General features: G+C 43.8%; 1 protein-coding gene across 4 annotated transcripts; it reads left to right on the plus strand.

The window, feature by feature from the left end:
* Positions 1–184: 184 nt before the first annotated feature.
* On the plus strand, positions 185–17609 carry rraga (Ras-related GTP binding A). 4 transcript variants are annotated; one of them, XM_062524668.1, is made up of 12 exons: positions 217–303; positions 1056–1143; positions 1398–1515; positions 2295–2394; positions 3206–3272; positions 4179–4401; positions 4844–4939; positions 7087–7209; positions 11345–11436; positions 11668–11783; positions 12655–12716; positions 16988–17609. In XM_062524668.1, exons 3-12 carry the CDS (start codon positions 1489–1491, stop codon positions 17006–17008), a joined length of 927 nt encoding a protein of 308 aa, XP_062380652.1. In that variant the 5' UTR covers positions 217–303; positions 1056–1143; positions 1398–1488; the 3' UTR covers positions 17009–17609. The 4 variants fall into 4 exon arrangements, with proteins under 4 accessions (XP_062380650.1, XP_062380652.1, XP_062380649.1 ...); XM_062524665.1 differs by having other exon boundaries at positions 222–303; positions 12655–12799; XM_062524666.1 differs by lacking the exon at positions 1056–1143 and having other exon boundaries at positions 185–303; positions 12655–12799.
* Positions 17610–18275: the final 666 nt, after the last annotated feature.

Raw genomic sequence — 18275 nt, forward strand, 5'->3', positions numbered from 1 at the left:
TTTGCACATTAACAAACTTTGATCAAGGGTGCAAAGTGATTGCTGGGCATCAGAGTTCTGAATTGCATTTTTAATTCTAAATAGCAACAGTTGTCCATTTGGACTTTCCATTCAGTGTTTACAATGAAGAATCAGCATTGCTTTGCCAAAGCATCGCGAGACTTATCGACCAACCGCATTTGGACTATCGGTCACGTGTTATTTAATGGCGATGCTATTTTTTTCCTGAGTACATTCTTGAAATTGTGATTTGTGAAATACAGAAATGGGTCGAGGACGCTTACTGTAGAGCATTACAACAAGGTATCTATTTGTATGTGTATGTGTTGTTCAAAATAAGGATTTTGACCAATATTCTCAAACTGTTTTTGGCAAGGTTTATGGCTGGCCTGATGTCCAAATAATTTGGACTGTAGAGTTCGGCTAATCTAGCAAGCTAGTAGCACTATCTAACTTGTCAGCTAGCTAGCTATCGAACACTGCCCCGCATAGGAAGTAGCAAGCAGGCTAACGTTAACAGATAACTGTTTCACAGGCAGTAGCATACCTTTCACCATCAATTTTATTACCACTACACATTGTTATTGTAATCCATTAGCCGTCTGGTTGTACGAAGATGTCAACAGCCATCCATAAATGTTGTAGTCTTGCTTGTTAGAAGAAATAAACAGCGATAGGCAGTTTCCAAAGTTAGCTTAGCATGGCAAAACCAGCAACGTTAGTTTACAAGATGGCCCATAGTTTTGAACGGAGTAGCTGCTAGTCAGATTTGACTACTTTCCTAAACAATAGGTTTGGACGTAGGATTGTATAGTTAATACGTTGGCTGTTTTGGATAGATCCGTTAAGTTAATTTATTCGATTAGGTTTGCGGCTATTGTTTTGACAGTTTCTAGGTTAACGTTAGTTGCGTTGCGTGTAAACAGGAAGTTGCTGATGAAGTGTCTTGTGACAATGTTCAGCTTTTAGCAGTGTTCATGCACCGTTTAATGAAGTCGAAACAGAAACCTTACCCCTCCTCATTCTTAAAACCCTTTCCTTGTCACACGACTAAGCAATTCTACTGTCAGCTGACAGCTTCGGAGCATTGGTGTGAACTCCTTTCAACCCAGGGAAAACATTCGCAGCTGGCCCTCTCTAACGGTACCTATTAATTTGCCTTGGCTGGTTGTTGCGCCAAACTACTTATCAGTTGAGAAAAGAAACAATATAGAAATTATGTTACTAATACTACTAAGCCACAGTTGCACAATTAGGCTTGTTTTGGCAGTAGTGTCATGAGACCGAGACGACGGTGTTCAGGATTTGGTTGCACGTCAGTGCGCTTTTTGTTATAGCCCTGCTTCGCCTTGCATTTACCTTTTTCTCCCCCGTTTTCTCTACATTTTCTTCTACAGTAAATCCGAACACTCTGACCAAGGCCCCAGGTGTCGGTGAGTGTTCCGAGTTTGGCCTTCTGCGCAGCGCTCTCTGTCCAAGGCAGGGGAAATGTCGAGTACAGCCATGAAGAAAAAGGTGATTGCTCTTTATTTCTGTTATTTGTGTTTGTGTGTGTATGTGGCGTGTAGTAGCTTGAGATCGGCCAAGTCCACATTTTCGTGTTAATAGCATTGCCATCATCTATAAATCCCAAGAAATAATAGGCTGTTAGAAAATGCATGGGGAACATATAAGCTTTAGGCTAGGTCACAGCTGTAGTATGATCGACACCATACATTTATGCAACCTCGGTGTACCAGTAGGTGGCGCTCTTGATATACCCATTAAAGGCGATGATCACAATTCTACAGTCTAATAGAAGTATGGACAAATTCAGTGAATAGCTCCACACTGTTCATTAGCTGTTCTGCGTGTGCGTGTGTGAGTGCGTGCCAGAGAGACTCGTGCACTGTCCTGGCTCCGGAACTGGGAAACAAATGTAATGGGAAGGGAAGTCATAATCCTTTCTAGCTAATCAGTACATTGCTTCAGGAACCCATAAAGGAGGGGTGTAATGTGATTGGTTATTGAGCTCAAATGTCAACAGCCTTTCACAGAAATCACAAACTCTACTTTTAGAATATTATGTATCTGTTTCTGTTAAGTGAGCATCATTATCTTTCATTTGGTATAGATTGAATAATTTCAACACATAAAGCAAGAGCTAGGTTGTTAATTGTGTTTTGTGTATCCTCTCTCTCTCTCTCTCTCTCTCGCTCTCCCTCTCTCTCTCGCTTTCCTTCACCTCCCACACACACACACACACACACACACACACACACACACACACACACACACATCCTCCATCTTGTCAGGTGCTGCTGATGGGGAAGAGTGGGTCGGGGAAGACCAGCATGAGATCAATCATCTTTGCGAACTACATCGCTAGGGATACACGAAGGCTTGGAGCCACGAGTAAGCAACCCGCACTCGCACCTCAAGTCACACCAGTTACTGTGTGTTTGTAATTTATGAATTAGTCATTAGCCCTTTTTGACTTCTTTACCCCCCCCCCCCCTCCACACACACACACACACACACACACACACACACACACACACACACACACACACACACACACACACACACACACACACACACACACACTCATCAGACTCCAAATGAATCTTTCCTCTCTTCGAACAAGAGGGAAATACCAGTCTATGGGTCCTCCTTTGGCAGTTATAGGCATTCTCAAAATCAAATAAGATTTATGTGCTCCCCAACTATAACATTCTTCTTGTCATTATTGTCATAGTTTTTGTGTGAATGTCGTCATTCAGATTAACAAGAGCAATATTTGTTTATAGTCATCATTATAGTTATCATTCTTGGTGTGAACGTCCCTTGAAGTGGGTTGCTGCCACCACATGAGTGAAAGGCTAAATAGTTTGGTGTCTGCTACAGCCATTAGCTGACCTAAACGCAGAATTGTTATTGAGTCACTCCACTTTATGTATGGGAAAGAAGCCGGTCACTGAACGTTTTCAAAGACTCTGACCGGTGTTCTGGTGTGTGTATTTGTAGAGGGTCTGCTAGTGTGTGAGAGTGTGATTCTGTGTGTGTGTGTGTGTGTGTGTGAGATGGTTTGTTTGCCAAGCTTTTCTGCAGGTGGCCAGGAAATGAGTGGAGCCTTAATAACGTGTGTGTGTGTGTGTGTGTGTGTGTGTGTGTGTGTGTGTGTGTGTGTGTGTGTGTGTGTGTGTGTGTGTGTTCCTTTCTGTAGTTGATGTTGAACACTCCCATGTGCGTTTCCTGGGAAACCTGGTGTTGAACCTATGGGACTGTGGCGGGTAAGCACTAGCTCACAGAGCTATGACATCAGCACAGCACAATTCCCTGTGGGCCGTTTGGCCGTTCCTTTCGTGTTCTCCAGCAATAATGTCCTCCTGCATAGTGATTTATTAATCCCTGCAGTTTACGTCATCACCAGTACTTTGTTCTTAATACAACATATGAGATGATCATAAGTATAAGATGCATTATTTAATTGATGAGCTTCAATGTAGACCATGTGACAAGTGTCACAGTGATGAAGCACAAACTGACAAGATGACTCATTGTAAACCATCAAACTTGATCATGTATTGCATGTTCTCATGCTACCAGAATATGTTCTGTTCTTGATTGGGAATAATGATCCTCAATTTGCCAACTGTTTAGCATTACGTCGCTGTTGGGGGCAGCCGTGGTGTACTGGTTAGCGCATCGGGCTTGTAACCGGAGGGTTGCCGGTTCGATCCCCGACCAGTCCACCACGGCTGAAGTGCCCTTGAGCAAGGCACCTAACCCCTCACTGCTCCCCGAGCGCCGCTGGTTGGGCAGGCAGCTCACTGCTCTGGGTTGTGTGATTCACCTCACTGTGTGCTGTGTGTTCACTAATTCGGTTAAATTGGGTTAAATGCAGAGAACTGAATTTCCCTCACGGGATCAAAAAAGTATATATTCTATTCTATTCTTCTATTCTGTTGGGAGGAATCTCCAAATCCATTTGTGTTCAGGAAATTGGGGGGGGGGGGGTGTAATTGTTTTGTGGTAATATTTAAATATTGTCAAAAATAACAACAAATATGGAGTTACAAGGTTTCCACCTGACCGCATCGATGAAAGGCCATTTTTGGGGGTGTTAATGAGTGTGGTAGTCTCTCACGGACCCTCACCTTCACCCTTGGCCTTGACGGGGCTCTTCTCCCTCACAGGCAGGACACGTTCATGGAGAACTACTTCACCAGCCAGCGGGACAACATCTTCCGCAACGTGGAGGTGCTGATCTACGTGTTCGACGTGGAGAGCCGCGAGCTGGAGAAGGACATGCACTACTACCAGTCCTGCCTGGAGGCCATCCTGCAGAACTCGCCCGACGCCAAGGTCTTCTGCCTGGTGCACAAGATGGACCTGGTGCAGGAGGACCAGAGGGACCTGGTGAGCAGGGGCTGGCTGGGCGGGTGGGGGTTTGTCTGATAGGGGGAGGGGGGCAGGACTGAGGCTTGCACACTGTGAGGGTGTGGGTGTGGGGTTGGGCTTGTCTGTTTGTGTGTGTGTGTGTGTGTGTGAGAGAGTGGGGATGTCAGAGTGTACGTGTATGTGTGTGTGTGTGTGTTTGTTTGTTTGTTTGTGTGTCTTTGTGCTTGTTTGTTTGTTTGTTTGTTTGTTTGTTTGTTTGTTTGTTTGTGTGTATAGCTGCGTGTGTGTCTTTGTTTGTGTGTGTGTTTGTGGGTTTGTGTGTTCCTTTCATTTGCTATCACTAGCTTTAATGTTTTTCTTTCTCTTTGGCCTGCATTGCTTTCTCTTCCATATGGTGTAAGCTTTCTCTCTATGTTTGGTGTTATAACTGAACTACTCCTGGTTTCTCTCCCACTGTCAGATCTTTAAAGAACGCGAGGAGGACCTGAAGAGGCTGTCTCGTCCACTGGCGTGCACCTGCTTCCGGACCTCCATTTGGGACGAGACCCTGTACAAGGTGAACACACCCACACACACACACACACACACACACACACAGCAGTTAGCCCTTTAGCCTGTTTGATGCTCATTGAGCTCAATGCAAATCAAACGGGCTAATAGGCTAACTGGAAAAACACCATGCCAATCTCTAGCTATGGTGAAGGGTATGTGATAATGTGGGTCTATTTGAATTGCTAAGGCCAAGAGAACTTTGTCAGGATGCATAATATCCTCGATCCATGAAATGGCTGGCCTTTAAAAATAAAATCATATAAAAATCCTCCTGCTCGGATGGGAATTTAACATAGGGGTTGAATACGTATGCCCCCTGTATTTAAGGAAGAACATTTATTTATTTATGATACATTCTTAAATCACAAAGAAAATTGGTGTCTTTAGCGGTTTGATTTTACTCATTTTTTAAAATTAAGGCATTAAGATAAATTGTCAAATGATGATTTTATGGCCCCAGCCGTGGCGCAACTGGCTGGGGCACCTGCACCGCACGCCGGTGACCCGGGTTCGATTCCCGCCCCGAGGTCCTTTCCGGATCCCACCCCGACTCTCTCACCCATTCGCTTCCTGTCTCTCTCTACTGTCCTGTCAAAATTAAAAAGGCACAAAAGCCACAAAAATATACTTTAAAAAAAATGATGATTTTATATTCCTCTTTTTAGTCAATTTTAGCATGGGTTCAAATACATACGGTATGCTCCCCAGTGTACATACTGTACATACATAAGGATAAACAATACCTGGAATTCAATAAAATATGTAGAATAAGATCCCAAAGGTTTGTAGTACAGTAGATCAGTGGTTCTCAAAGTGGGGTCCGGGGACCCCTTGGGGTCCGTGACCCATAGCCAAGGGGTCCGCGAAATAATTTGCTTGAAATTATAAAGTTAACATTTTAAAAAGATGATACTCTTTTCACCCATAAATCAAGCAAATTGTGTCTATTGGTCCTACCCATATTAGCTTGGGATAGTGGACCCAGCCACAACTTCAGAGAATATGAATGGTTAACTGTTACGGTTATAAGGGGGTCCTCGGAAAATGTTATCCCCTAAAAGGGGTCCTTGGAACCAAAAACATTGAGAACCCCTGCAGTAGATGATGTACTGTACCTGTTGTATGATGGTGCTTAAGTGAAGAAGTTTTGTTTGAGAGTAGTCTTCACCCCAAGTATTGCACTGGTACTGTAGCTGACCCAGTCCACCCCCGGTGATGGAAAACATCAGATACAAATACATGGAATTCAATAAAATAGAATAAGATACCGATGAAATATGTCTTGGATTATTAAGCTCAAAAAGAAAAAGAAGTTTGCTCATAACAGTCCCAAATTAATTGAAGAAGTCTTGTTTGAGAGTAGTCTTCACCCCAAGTATTGCACTTTATGATGTAGCTGACCCAGTCCACCCCCGGTGATGGGAAACAGATCAGATGCCTCAGATTCCCACTTGCTCTGTGATTAGTAAGAGGTCACAGCATCCAGAGTGGTGTGCGACAGACATCTGTTTTACTATGGAATGGCATGTGGAATTTTATACTGTACGCTCATGATAAGATAGACTGAGTCACAGTCTGGTCTCTTACTTCTTGGCACCTTTTCAGGAGATTACAGGGTGTTGGCAGCGGTTCAGAGACTGAGTGAGTGACTTGAGACGAGTCTCACTTTGAGTTGTGATGTTTGACTGCCTCCACAGCGAAGGCCGTGAGGAGTCCTTTGCTTCTGACCGTTACTGATTTTAAAAGCAGCTGTTCTGTTTAAAGCACCATTCATTCACTGTCTGCGTGGTTCTGGTGTGATTCATTTTGTGTAGAGGAAAAGAGGTAGCGTGTGTGTGTCTGTGTGTGTTTGTGTGTGTGAGAGAAGAGAAGATAGAGGGAAAAAACAGAGAGAGAGAGAGAGAGTGTGTGTGTGTGAGAGAGGAGACAGAGAGATATATAGAAGAGAAGAGAAGATAGGGGGAAAAACACAAAGAGAGAGAGAGAGAGAGAGTGTGTGTGTGTGTGTCTGTGTGTGTGAGAGAGAAAAGAAGATAGAGGGAAAAAACACAAAGAGAGTGTGTGTGTGTGTGTGTGTGTGTAGGATTTCTCTGCATTCATATGTGTGTGCATACTGTACATGTCTGAGGCCCGTCTCCTCTCTGTCTCCAGGCCTGGTCCAGCATCGTCTACCAGCTCATCCCCAACGTCCAGCAGCTGGAGTCCAACTTGCGCAACTTCGCCCAGATCATCGAGGCCGACGAGGTCCTCCTGTTTGAGAGGGCCACGTTCCTGGTGAGTGCGTGGCCTCCGTCAGACCCTGGGTGCATTTCATGCAGCGTTTATACGTCCTCCCTCGCTCCTCGATGCCTCGATCCTCACTGATCTACATAAAGAATGATGGGGGGGAAACAATGGGATAGTCTATCCAGTGTTAGTTATAGATCAGTGGGAACGCCCCTCGAGGATCGAGCATCGAGGATCGAGGAGGCATGTTGAGAGGCACCCCCTATCCTCAGCTAACCGTTGTTCCTCACACAGCAGAACTGGGCAATGCAGTGTATGCAGAGGTATCGTTTTTCAGGTAGGGGAGGGAGAGAGTGGTGGAGAAATCCTTCCATGTATCGCATATCAGCCATTTTGGATCAGGAAAAGTGGCAATCTCTCGGGTTGGTTGTGTGTTTATGATGAGTTGGGGCTGGAGTATGTCAAGCTGAACTTTTCTACCAGTGTACTATGTCAAGTTTTTTCTACCAGTGTGCGTGTGTGTGCGGCTTCACAAATCATTAATTCATCGGAAAACTTACCCAGCTGGCAAGAAAAAGCCCAGTGTATGTGCAACATGATATTGTGCCCAAAACGCCTGAATCATGGCTGGTTTTCAGCTGTCCGTTGAGCTGTCAGGTCTCACCACGACACCTCCGCCGGCCTCGGAGCGGCCAGGCCGAAGAATCCGCTCTCTTCCTGCTTATGCGCGCGTACACAGTGCTCCATCAGCCGTTTTTAAGCGGCGGTTCAAGCAGAGTTGCTGGCGGCAACCGAGAGGGGAAACTATCAGTCCTGCTGAGCGTGCTGGATGTGTCCTCGGACGACCCCGGCGCCGAGATCGGGCCGGGTCACAGACGAGCCCTTCCCCTGCTCCCACGCCAAGGACAACAACGTTAGCGCTGAGCGATGCCGAGCGATGCTGGCGAGCGCGGGGCCCGGGCGCTCCAGGAGCACCGCAGATGTCAGATCATCGTTACGAGGGGGGACACGAAGGGATGTAGAAAACAAGACAGGCAGTCAGAATCGAGAAATACAGACACACCGAATATGCAGTGGCAGACACGCAGGGAATGGGGAATGAGGTATGAGGTAAAATGCACACATACAGATAGACAGACATGCAGACAGACATGCAGACAGACATGCAGAACGACATGCAGAACGACAGACGGACAGACTGACATGCAGACAGGGTGGAGACTATTAAAAAAAACAATTGCACAGATTTGGCAGCCAGGAGTATCCAATAGTTTGCTGTTATTTCTTTATTAGTCCTTTCACAATTACAGGTGATCCAAATCCAAATTTCCCAGATATTCACGGAAATTAAGGAAATGAAGGCTAAACAGCTCCAGAGCTTTAGAAAGGGAAACAGGGGATTAGCTCCTCACTGTAGGGAATTTCTATTGGAACCAGATGGCTTGATGACCGGATGGTGTGCAAGGTGGGACAAAAAGGTTTATTTAGCATCATTTCTGGTATGATCCTTCATTTTTCTCAGATGTTTGTCAAAATTGCTCACAGTTCATTTACAAAAAAAAATAGAAAATCCTACTAAAGTGTTGTTTTATCTCCTGAATTGTTCCTTCAGTCAAAGATTGTGACAAACTGATCAGTACACTTGAGTAAAAGCAAATAGCTTGCAACCCTAATGACAAAAAAACAAACTGTTGGGCAGCTTAGGTTGGGGAATGGCAAAAAATAGGTGTTCAGTTGACTTTGTCAATAGTCAGGGCCATTGTAAAGAGAAGTGTGGATCTTCGGAAATTTTGTATCTGAAAGACGTGCATACGCAAATTCCCCCCATGCACGGTACAACATTAAAACTGACAAAGGAGGAGCCAAGAAAGTTTCCCAACTGCAGCGTTTTGTTGGATCTTGGGGTTTGGTGTTTTCAAAATCAACAGCGAGACGCTGCCACTTCCACGACCTGAAGCTCCACCAGAGTTCCACGAAAGAGACTACTCCTGAGACCAAGACACACATCCCAGTGTGTGAACTTCGCTCGAGAAACCTTTGAGTTTTTGGCAGTAAACGATGAGCATTTTTTAAATCATTGTGTTTGGCTAAATAAGGGGACCGCACACACACATAGAATGAGACCTTTGGGGCTGTCTTGGAGCTGGTGATCCAGGCGCTCCTGTTAAGGTCATCGGCACAATGACTTTCCGTCAATATGAGAATATTTTAGTCCAAAAGCTGGTGGCCAGAAGGGTGAAACTGGGCAGTGATAGGATCGTCCAACAAACACAGAAAATTGACAAAGAAATGGTTGTAGTAACACAAGATCAATATTTCGTAATAGCCCTCTCTGTCTCTGTCTCTGTCTATGCAAACTCCATTGATATTCTGTGGTCTCAGTTGATGACTGCAATTCACAAAGAACAACCCAAGAATCTTAAAGCGCTGAATGTGTTCTGCATGGAAAAGTGGTCATGGATCCCATTCCCTCCACAAATGCTCTTCTGCCTCATTAAATGCTACAAAAGCGTGCTGTCAGTTTTTTTCACCAAAGAAAGTTTATTTAAAAAATCTTCGGCCCAAGTATCACTGCTTGCATGTGTCTTAAGTTCGGTGACTAGCACAAATACCCTCTATTCTGCAAGTCTCTAGGGATACCGGGAACCTACCGATTCCCTAACTTGCACTGTGCATACAAGACATGGAAGGATGGATGTGTCCACTGTCGAGAGCCAACACGTTCCGCACGGCTCCAAACTGTCCACACCAACCAAATGCTCCCGCTGTTCACTGTAGAATCCTGCGCCTGACTGCTCACTCACTAGACCGCACACCTGTGGCAGCACATCTGTGGTCTATATGCAATTAGGAGAACCAGCAGACTCGCTTCCCTAGGTGTATGGAGTGTGTACGTGTTGGTGTGATAGCTAAAACTCATGCACCTAACTTCTTAACTGTCAGTCTGGATTCGACTGTACTGTGGTGGAGCATTTCCTGAAATTATTGTTTAACATCGCAGTTAAAGGGACACTTCACTGAATAGCGTTAAGCTTTGTATCTTTAGAAAACCAGTCATGTTTTTGAATGGTCTTGCATCATTCCCTCAGTTTGCCTTGAGATGGGAGAAATACGGATTTCAATGTTGGACTTTTCTACAGATACAAAGCTTAATGCTAATCGGTGAAGTGTCCCTTTAAGTAATACAGAGACGTCCATTTTGTGCATTCTCTCACTAACCCAAGTGGCCGTGCTGCCTCTCAGGATAGTCCAGTAGTCCAGGCCAGTTCACTCTCCGTATAGAAATGTGGGATGTAAGAATGCGTCTGGTCTCTGAGACTATGAATTGCATTGCTGTGTGTGTGTGTGTGTGTGTGTGTGTGTGTGTGTGTGTGTGTGTGTGTGTGTGTGTGTGTGTGTGTGTGTGTGTGTGTGTGTGTGTGTGTGTGTGTGTGTGTGTGTGTGTGTGTGTGTGTGTGTGTGTGTGTGTGTGTGTGTGTGTGTATGTATATCTGTGTGTGTGTTTTGGAGGTACTGATGAGGTGGGGAGGGTTATTGATAGGTCCAGCGGGAGTTCGGTGTAGAGCAGCGTCCAGGCCTCGGCTCAGGTCACCTGGGGTCAGGCCAGCGGGAGGAGTTGTACTGTACGCGCTGAGTTGGCCCGCGAGTGAATGAGTCGTTTATCAGAGAGGAGGAACTCCTCCTCGCCAGCGTCTAGTGGGAGCAGAAGCGGGAGGAGATGAAGGGTCATCAGCCAGACAGCTGTTCTCATGCATCTCTCTCTCACACACACACACACACAGAGTCCTCTCTCTCTCTCTCTCTCTCTCTCTCTCTCTCTCTCTCTCTCTCTCTCTCTCTCTCTCTCTCTCTCTCTCTCTCTCTCTCGCTCGCTCTCTTTCTCTTTCTGTCCATTCACATAATGATATGTTTTGTTGCTTATTGTTTTTCCATCTCTAAAGTATCAGACAAAAGAGGAGGAGAGAGAGTGAATTTGCTGTCTTTGTTTTCATAGCATGTAGTCTCGTCCTTTTCTTGTCTTCCTGGCCAGATCTCCTTTCCTGTCGTCATGATCTATGTATCATTTCTTCACTAATGTTTCGACATGAATCTCTTTTTGAGTCATGATTTTTTTCAAACGTGTTCTCTCTTTCTCTTTCTCTCTCTCTCTCTCTCTCTCTCTCTCTCTCTCTCTCTCTCTCAGGTGATTTCTCATTATCAATGTAAGGAGCAGCGTGATGCTCACCGCTTTGAGAAAATAAGCAACATCATCAAACAGTTCAAGCTGAGCTGCAGGTACAGCGTGTGTGCGTGCGTGCGTGTGTGCGTGTGTGTGTGTGTGTGTGTGCGTATGCGCGCACCTTTTGGGATCAAAATTCTGCCAGACTATTGTTGACCGTGCACAATGCTAAAGTTAGTGCCAAACTTATTAGACTCTTTTCTTGCTCATTCGTCTCACTTTTTTTCTCTCTCTTTGTGTGTGTGTGTGTGTGTGTGTGTGTGTGCCTGTTTGTGTGCGTGTCTTAGTAAACTGGCAGCTTCCTTTCAGAGCATGGAGGTGAGGAACTCCAACTTTGCCGCCTTCATTGACGTCTTCACCTCCAATACGTACGTCATGGTCATCATGTCTGACCCTTCCATACGTAAGTAGCCCCTGTTTATCACTCGCACATTGTTTCCTGTGTGTGTGTGTCTGTGTGTGTCTGTGTCTGTGTCTGTGTGTGTGTGTGTGTGTGTGTGTGTGTGCGTGCGTGTGCGTCCATGTGTGATGAGCATGTTATGTTTGCGGTCTTGTGTGTGTGTGTGTGTGTGTGTGTGTGTGTGTGTGTGTTGAGAGTAAGATAGTGTGTGCGATTCTCAAGTGTTACTTTGGCGTGTTCTTTTTGCTTCCTTATTTGGAGAGCACTGCTTACTTCAGGGGTTTAGAAATGAAAGGCCTGGCTTATCTGTATACGGCTTATATTTGTGTCTTTCTGCATGGTGGACTTTTGTGTTTATGTCAAAAAGTCATTTGCGTGTTTCTTCTCCGCCTTGCTTCTAGGTTTGTGTGTGTGTGTGTGTGCGCACGCTCATGTTTGTGTGTGTGTGTGTGTGTGTGTGCGCACACACTCATGTTTGTGTGTGTGTGTGTGTGTGTGTGTGTGTGTGTGTGTGTGTGTGTGTGTGTGTGTGTGTGTGTGTGTGTGTGTGTGTGTGTGTGTGTGTGTGTGTGTGTGTGTGTGTGTGTGTGTGTGTGTGTGTGTGTGTGTGTGCGCACGCTCATGCATGTTGGTGTGTGTGTGGGACAGAGAGAGAGAGAAAGAGCGAGTTTTATATATCCACATGCATCAATAATTCAATATCGACGTTACTTTTCTAACAGTGATTGCACATTTTGTTTTCTCTCTGAAGAAAGCTAATTTTGCTGATGTGGAGGTTCTTAACTCCATTTGTTCTTCTTTCCTCTCTCCATCCTCTCTCTCTCTTTCCTCTCCTCCCTCGCTTTCTTCCTCTTCCCTTCCCTGGACACTGCAGCCTCAGCGGCCACCCTCATCAACATCCGCAACGCCAGGAAGCACTTTGAGAAGCTGGAGAGGGTAGACGGCCCCAAACACAGCCTGCACATGCGCATGCGCTAGAGGACACACACAGACACACACACTCACGCACACACACTCAGGTCAGTAAATATGGAACACGCACACACGCACACACACACATTCACAGACGTACACAAGCTTTTCAGGCTTTAACGTTACAATGCACGTTAACACAGTAGGCAAATTCACATATGTATGCAAATGTGAGCTTTGATGATGTGTATATAATTTTAAAACACAGGACCATAGTAAAGTACTATGTGTTCATATACACATTTCTAATGGAGAGCTCTGTAAACATCATGCACATGTTTATGCAAAGCAAGTGCACATGCATACGTGCACACATGCACACTCATACTCTCTCTCTCACACTCACACACACACACACACACACACACACACCATATGGTTAGTCAGTCTTTTCTAAGCACACAGATGTTTGTCTCCAGCTAACAAGGGCGTGTATTCACAGTCCAGTCCCAGCTGTCCTGTAGACAGGCTCTCACATTCACATGCCTGTCTTGAAGCACACACTCCCATTAACCCTAGACTCACTGTATGATGTCAAGTGGTCACGCACACAAGTTGTCAGTGATAATACTAACACACACACACACACACACTCCCACAAACACATGGTGCTGTCTGTGAAGGGGAAAGGATGCTGATAACAATCATTCGTTCAAACAATAAGCAGAAGGCTGAACCCTCCTTCAATTAAACCTCACAGTACACACGACCAGCCGTGGCAACACTTCAAAGAGCATCGTAACAAAGCTGCTCGACGCCGCCAAGTTTTTAAACGAGTCCCAGGCCGCCCAGGGGCCAGGCACACTGAGGGCTCTGTGTGACCCACAGCTCACCCAAGGTGCTGCTCAATTAGCCAGTGGGTCTAGCTGGTGTATTAGTCAGGCAGCCATGGGGTCAGACCTGGTTTTGTCGGTTAAAGTTTTTTTTTTTTTTTTGCAGAATCTAGGGACTAGGAGACAAGGGGTACCTCTTTAAGATTTAGGAGGGTGCCCAATGATATCCCTTGGGCAATTTTGTATATTAAGCCGTTCTTGTCCAATGTGTTGAATATAAGGCGGAGATTCTACAGGTGAATAGGGTAAAAAAATTAACAATGAAACTTCATCACCAGTTGATTACTTAGATCAATATGAAAAATGAAATCTTTTACATTATCCAGTGGGTCTAGCTGGTATATGCAGCACGTTACTCCGAAAGTGTAGTCTTCTCTTCTAATCCATTGCGTAGTATGTTAAACACGAATTAAACATCCATTGGCCGAAAATGTATTGGTTTGGACTGAGCCATAAATACTTGCAGCTAATCAAGCTAATGTTGATTCATGAGCACAGAAAAGAGGTGCTCTTGAGTTTAAATATCAACAACCTTTCACAGGAAGTGGTCGTTATTTGCCCAGTTTAACAGAAAGTATCAACATGCAGACATTGCGAGGCTCTCTTCTCTCGGTAGCAGAGATGAATTAATCTTCTTGCTGCCTCAGTGGTGGGCATTTGTGTTGAGAAGTAGAAACCTCCTGTTGAACCCGTGAAGTCTACATTGTGTTAATGCACAATAAACAATCATATTTTCCTTTGGCATATTCAAAGGCTTCTAATTTCACTTTTATACAGTCATTTCAATGTCAAGCCTACACCCATCCACTTGGTCATAGTTTCTCAATCTCATCCCGCACACACACATACACACATACTTACATGCATGCCTGGCCCTACTATGACCCTGTACATGGTAGTGTTTTAGTGATGTGAGAATTTATTTTTGTATGTATGTAATTATAGCCTAGTTGTCATAACGATGTGGTGGTTGAAGAGATGTGATTAATGTAAGGTTAATAATGTTTCTTGTGGGATGGGACCCACCATTAATAAGTGTTTAGCTGTTCTGTAATTATGCACACATTTTCCTGTGCTTATAAATGATAGCAGGGAGGCTACACCAGCCGCCTAACTAAAGTGCTCCGTTCGCGACATGTAAAAGCAATTCTAGAATACTGGTCTATTTTTGAACGTACACAGAGCGATCACATTTGATGTAGTAGCCTCTTCAATTGATTACAGTGGAAGCTAAGTGCTGCGGCATTTTGCGTCACAAACGGAACGTTTCAGTTACAGTGGGGAGAAAATGTATTTGATACCATGCTAAAGTTACCTAAAAAGAGGAATATAAAATCATCATTTGACAATTGATCTTAATGTCTTGATTCAAAAAATGAGTAAAAATAAGACCACTAGGTACACCAATTTTCTTGTGACTGAAGAATGCATCGTAAATAAATAAATGTTCTTCCTAAATGCTAGGGGGAAGGAAGTATTTGACCCCCTGTGTAACCCTATGGGAATTTAACACATAGGGTTAACATAGGGGCAGGCAGATTTTTATTTTTAAAGGCCAGCTATTTCATGGATCCAGGATATTACCGTATGCATCCTGATAAAGTTCCCTTGGCCGTTGGAATCAAAATAGCCCCATATCATCACATACCCTTCACCATAGCTAGAGATTGGCATGGTGCTTTTTCAAGTAGGCCTATTAGCCTGCTTGATGCTCATTGAGCTCAATGCAAATCTGCCTGCCCCAATGTTAACCCTATGTGTTAAATTCCCATAGAGTTACATAGGGGGCCAAATACTTCCTTCCCCCTAGCATTTAGGAAGAACATTTAGTCATTTACGATATATTCTTCAATCACAAAGAAAATTGGTGTCCTTAGCGGTTTGATTTTTACAATTTTTTTTTAAATTAAGGCATTAAGATCAATTGTCAAATGATGATTTTATATTCCTCTTTTTAGGCAACTTTAGCATGGTATCAAATACATGTTCTCCCCACTGTATGTGGCTGGTGTAGCGCCCGTTAGTCAGCTAATTACACAAGTTATGGAACTGCAGCTAATTATTTTGGACAAACTAACTCTGCAAGCACAACCCTGTTTCCAAAAATGTTGGTGCCCTGTTTAAAATATAAATGAAAACAGAAATGAAGTAAATCAATATTTAATTGTGAATAGTGTAAAGATATCAGTTCTTTTTTTTCTCGTTCTTCTTTTTGAAAAATATATATTCATTTGATGTCAGCAACACATGGCAGTTAATATTTGGAAACTGAAGAGACCAGTTGTTGGAGATTTGAGAGTGAAATGTTGTCCCATTTTTTGCACAACATACGATTTCAGCTGCTCAACAGTCTTGTTTTTTTATTCCATGGTTCATGTGATGTGGCAGGTTCTGGCCGTAGAATGTGGCAGGTACCGTGCAGAATGTAGTATGACATTGTTTCCTTGAAGTACTCAAAGTCTTTCCTGGAAAAAAAACGTCTACGTGGCGGCATACTGCTCAAAACCTTGATGTATTATTCAGCCCAGAGGATGCAGAGTACATGATTTCTAAAAAGAGATGTTTTTCTTTGCATGGTAGAGTTGTCGTCAGCATTTGTGGGTGGAGTGTCAAACTGTGTTCAGTGACCATGGTTATCAGATGTTTTCCTGAGCCCATACAATGATGTTCTTTACAGAAATGTGAGGGCCCGAAGATTACGGCCATCCAATATTGTTGTTCAGCCCTGTCCCCTGTTTACAAAGATTTCTTTGGATTCTTTCACATTGAGGTGCATTGTTCATACAGTATGTTGTTGCATTATTTGCCCACATGTTTTCTCTGCATCATTACCTCTAAGAGACTCTCTGCAACGCTCTTTTTGTATACCCAGTTGTGGTGCCAGGTAACCTAATCAGTTGTGAAATGTTCCTCCTAGTGTTATGTGTTCTTTGGCATTATACAACTTTTCCATGTAGAGAAGAACTTTCCACGACCCAACTTTTGTGTTGCTGACATCAAGCTCAAATCTAGCCTATATATATTTGTTTATGAAATAATCTAATTAGTCAGTTTCAACATGTGATATAATGTCTGTCCTTTTTGCACCTGAATATTTCTGTTTATTTATTTATTTTTAATGAGATTTGCAGATGATCACATTCGGTTTTTATTTACATTTTGCGCAGCATCCCAACTTTTTAATAACAGGGTTGTGCTCTTCTTTATCTCATTCTTTCTGCTGACACTATTGACAAAGCCTTGCTTTTGTATTCATACCACTAATTGTTTTTTTATTTTTTTGTGTGTGCGTGTGTGTGTGCGTGTGTGTGTGCGTGTGTGTGTGTGTGTGTGTGTGTGTGTGTGTGTGTGTGTGTGTGTGAATGCATGTTGACGTGTGTCTGCGTGTGTGTTGTCCACCAGGGGGCCTGTGCATCGTGTTAGTCCCACACACCTGTGGGGGTGTCGCTGCTGTCTGCTGTCCTCAGCTGTGTGCGGCCGGCTTCTCCAAGACTTGTCTTCATCATCTTCGCCATCTTCATCATCTACATCCTTCTTCGTCCTCGACTCACTGGCGAGAAGAGAAGCCTCAAACACTGCAAGCTTTTCCTTTTTTTTCTCCACCTCGCTTCCCACGGCAACCCATATAGCAGGTGGATGGGATGGGATGAGAGAGAAGTTGGGGTAGCAATGACCTTTTTCTTTCTTTTTTTTTTTTTTAAATGAATGTGCCATAATATATGTACATCCCCACACACACACACACACACACACACACATACACTCGCACACATACACACACACACACACACACACACACACACACACACACACACAGTGAACTACTCTTTCTCTTCTGTTCACTGTGAGATGTTATTTTGTTTGTTTGTTTGTTTTTTTTAGCACTGTTTTTGCATCCCAGTGTTTACAAAGCTCACTACGGTAGTTGGCCAGGGACACTGAGGATGAATCGACAATAATGTCAAAAAAATCTACACATCTGCACTCTTGTGAAAAAGAATAAAACGAAATGTTGCACACAGTATCTTCTTTTTTCTACAAGAGCTGTTTGTACCTCCCTATTTATTATCCTTGGTGATGGCTTAAATAAAAATCAAATCAACCACAAAACAAAATGGTCTGCATGCTTTTCCTCAGCATCGGAATGGAGAGTAAACAGAGACCTTGTGGAACAGAACTTTATGGAACAGAACTGCATTCCAGCCAGTGACCAGAGAGGGATTTCGTTCATGGAAAACACAGCACTTTGGGCCTTAATTCCACGAAATTCCAACTGATCTCATTGATTTAGTGAGGGCTTAAACTATGAGCTACATAATGGAACAATATGATACCTTTTTAGATAAGACTAATCGCTCTGATATTTTTACTGGATCAGGCACACATTAGAAATTAAGGATTAAGTTCAACAAACACGCTTTCATGTTGTTTGGCCGGCTAATTCTCACCAGGAGCGGGGGTCGACTGAGCACTCACGTCTACAAGGGAAACTCGTACTGCACAGCTTTAGATGTAGAGTTATTTTCATCACGTACCATCATTAATTGGCTCATTTTGGGATATTTTATTAATACAATAATATGTTTTTAATTTTCTGGACCCCCCACCTGAATTTATTTTTTGTTGCCAATGGTACAGAATCACAGAAACGTGTGTATTCACAGATCATATGAGAGCTCAAGAGTAATGT

The sequence above is a fragment of the Sardina pilchardus genome, chromosome 21 (assembly GCF_963854185.1).
Source record: "Sardina pilchardus chromosome 21, fSarPil1.1, whole genome shotgun sequence".
NCBI classification, from domain to species: Eukaryota; Metazoa; Chordata; class Actinopteri; order Clupeiformes; family Clupeidae; genus Sardina; species Sardina pilchardus.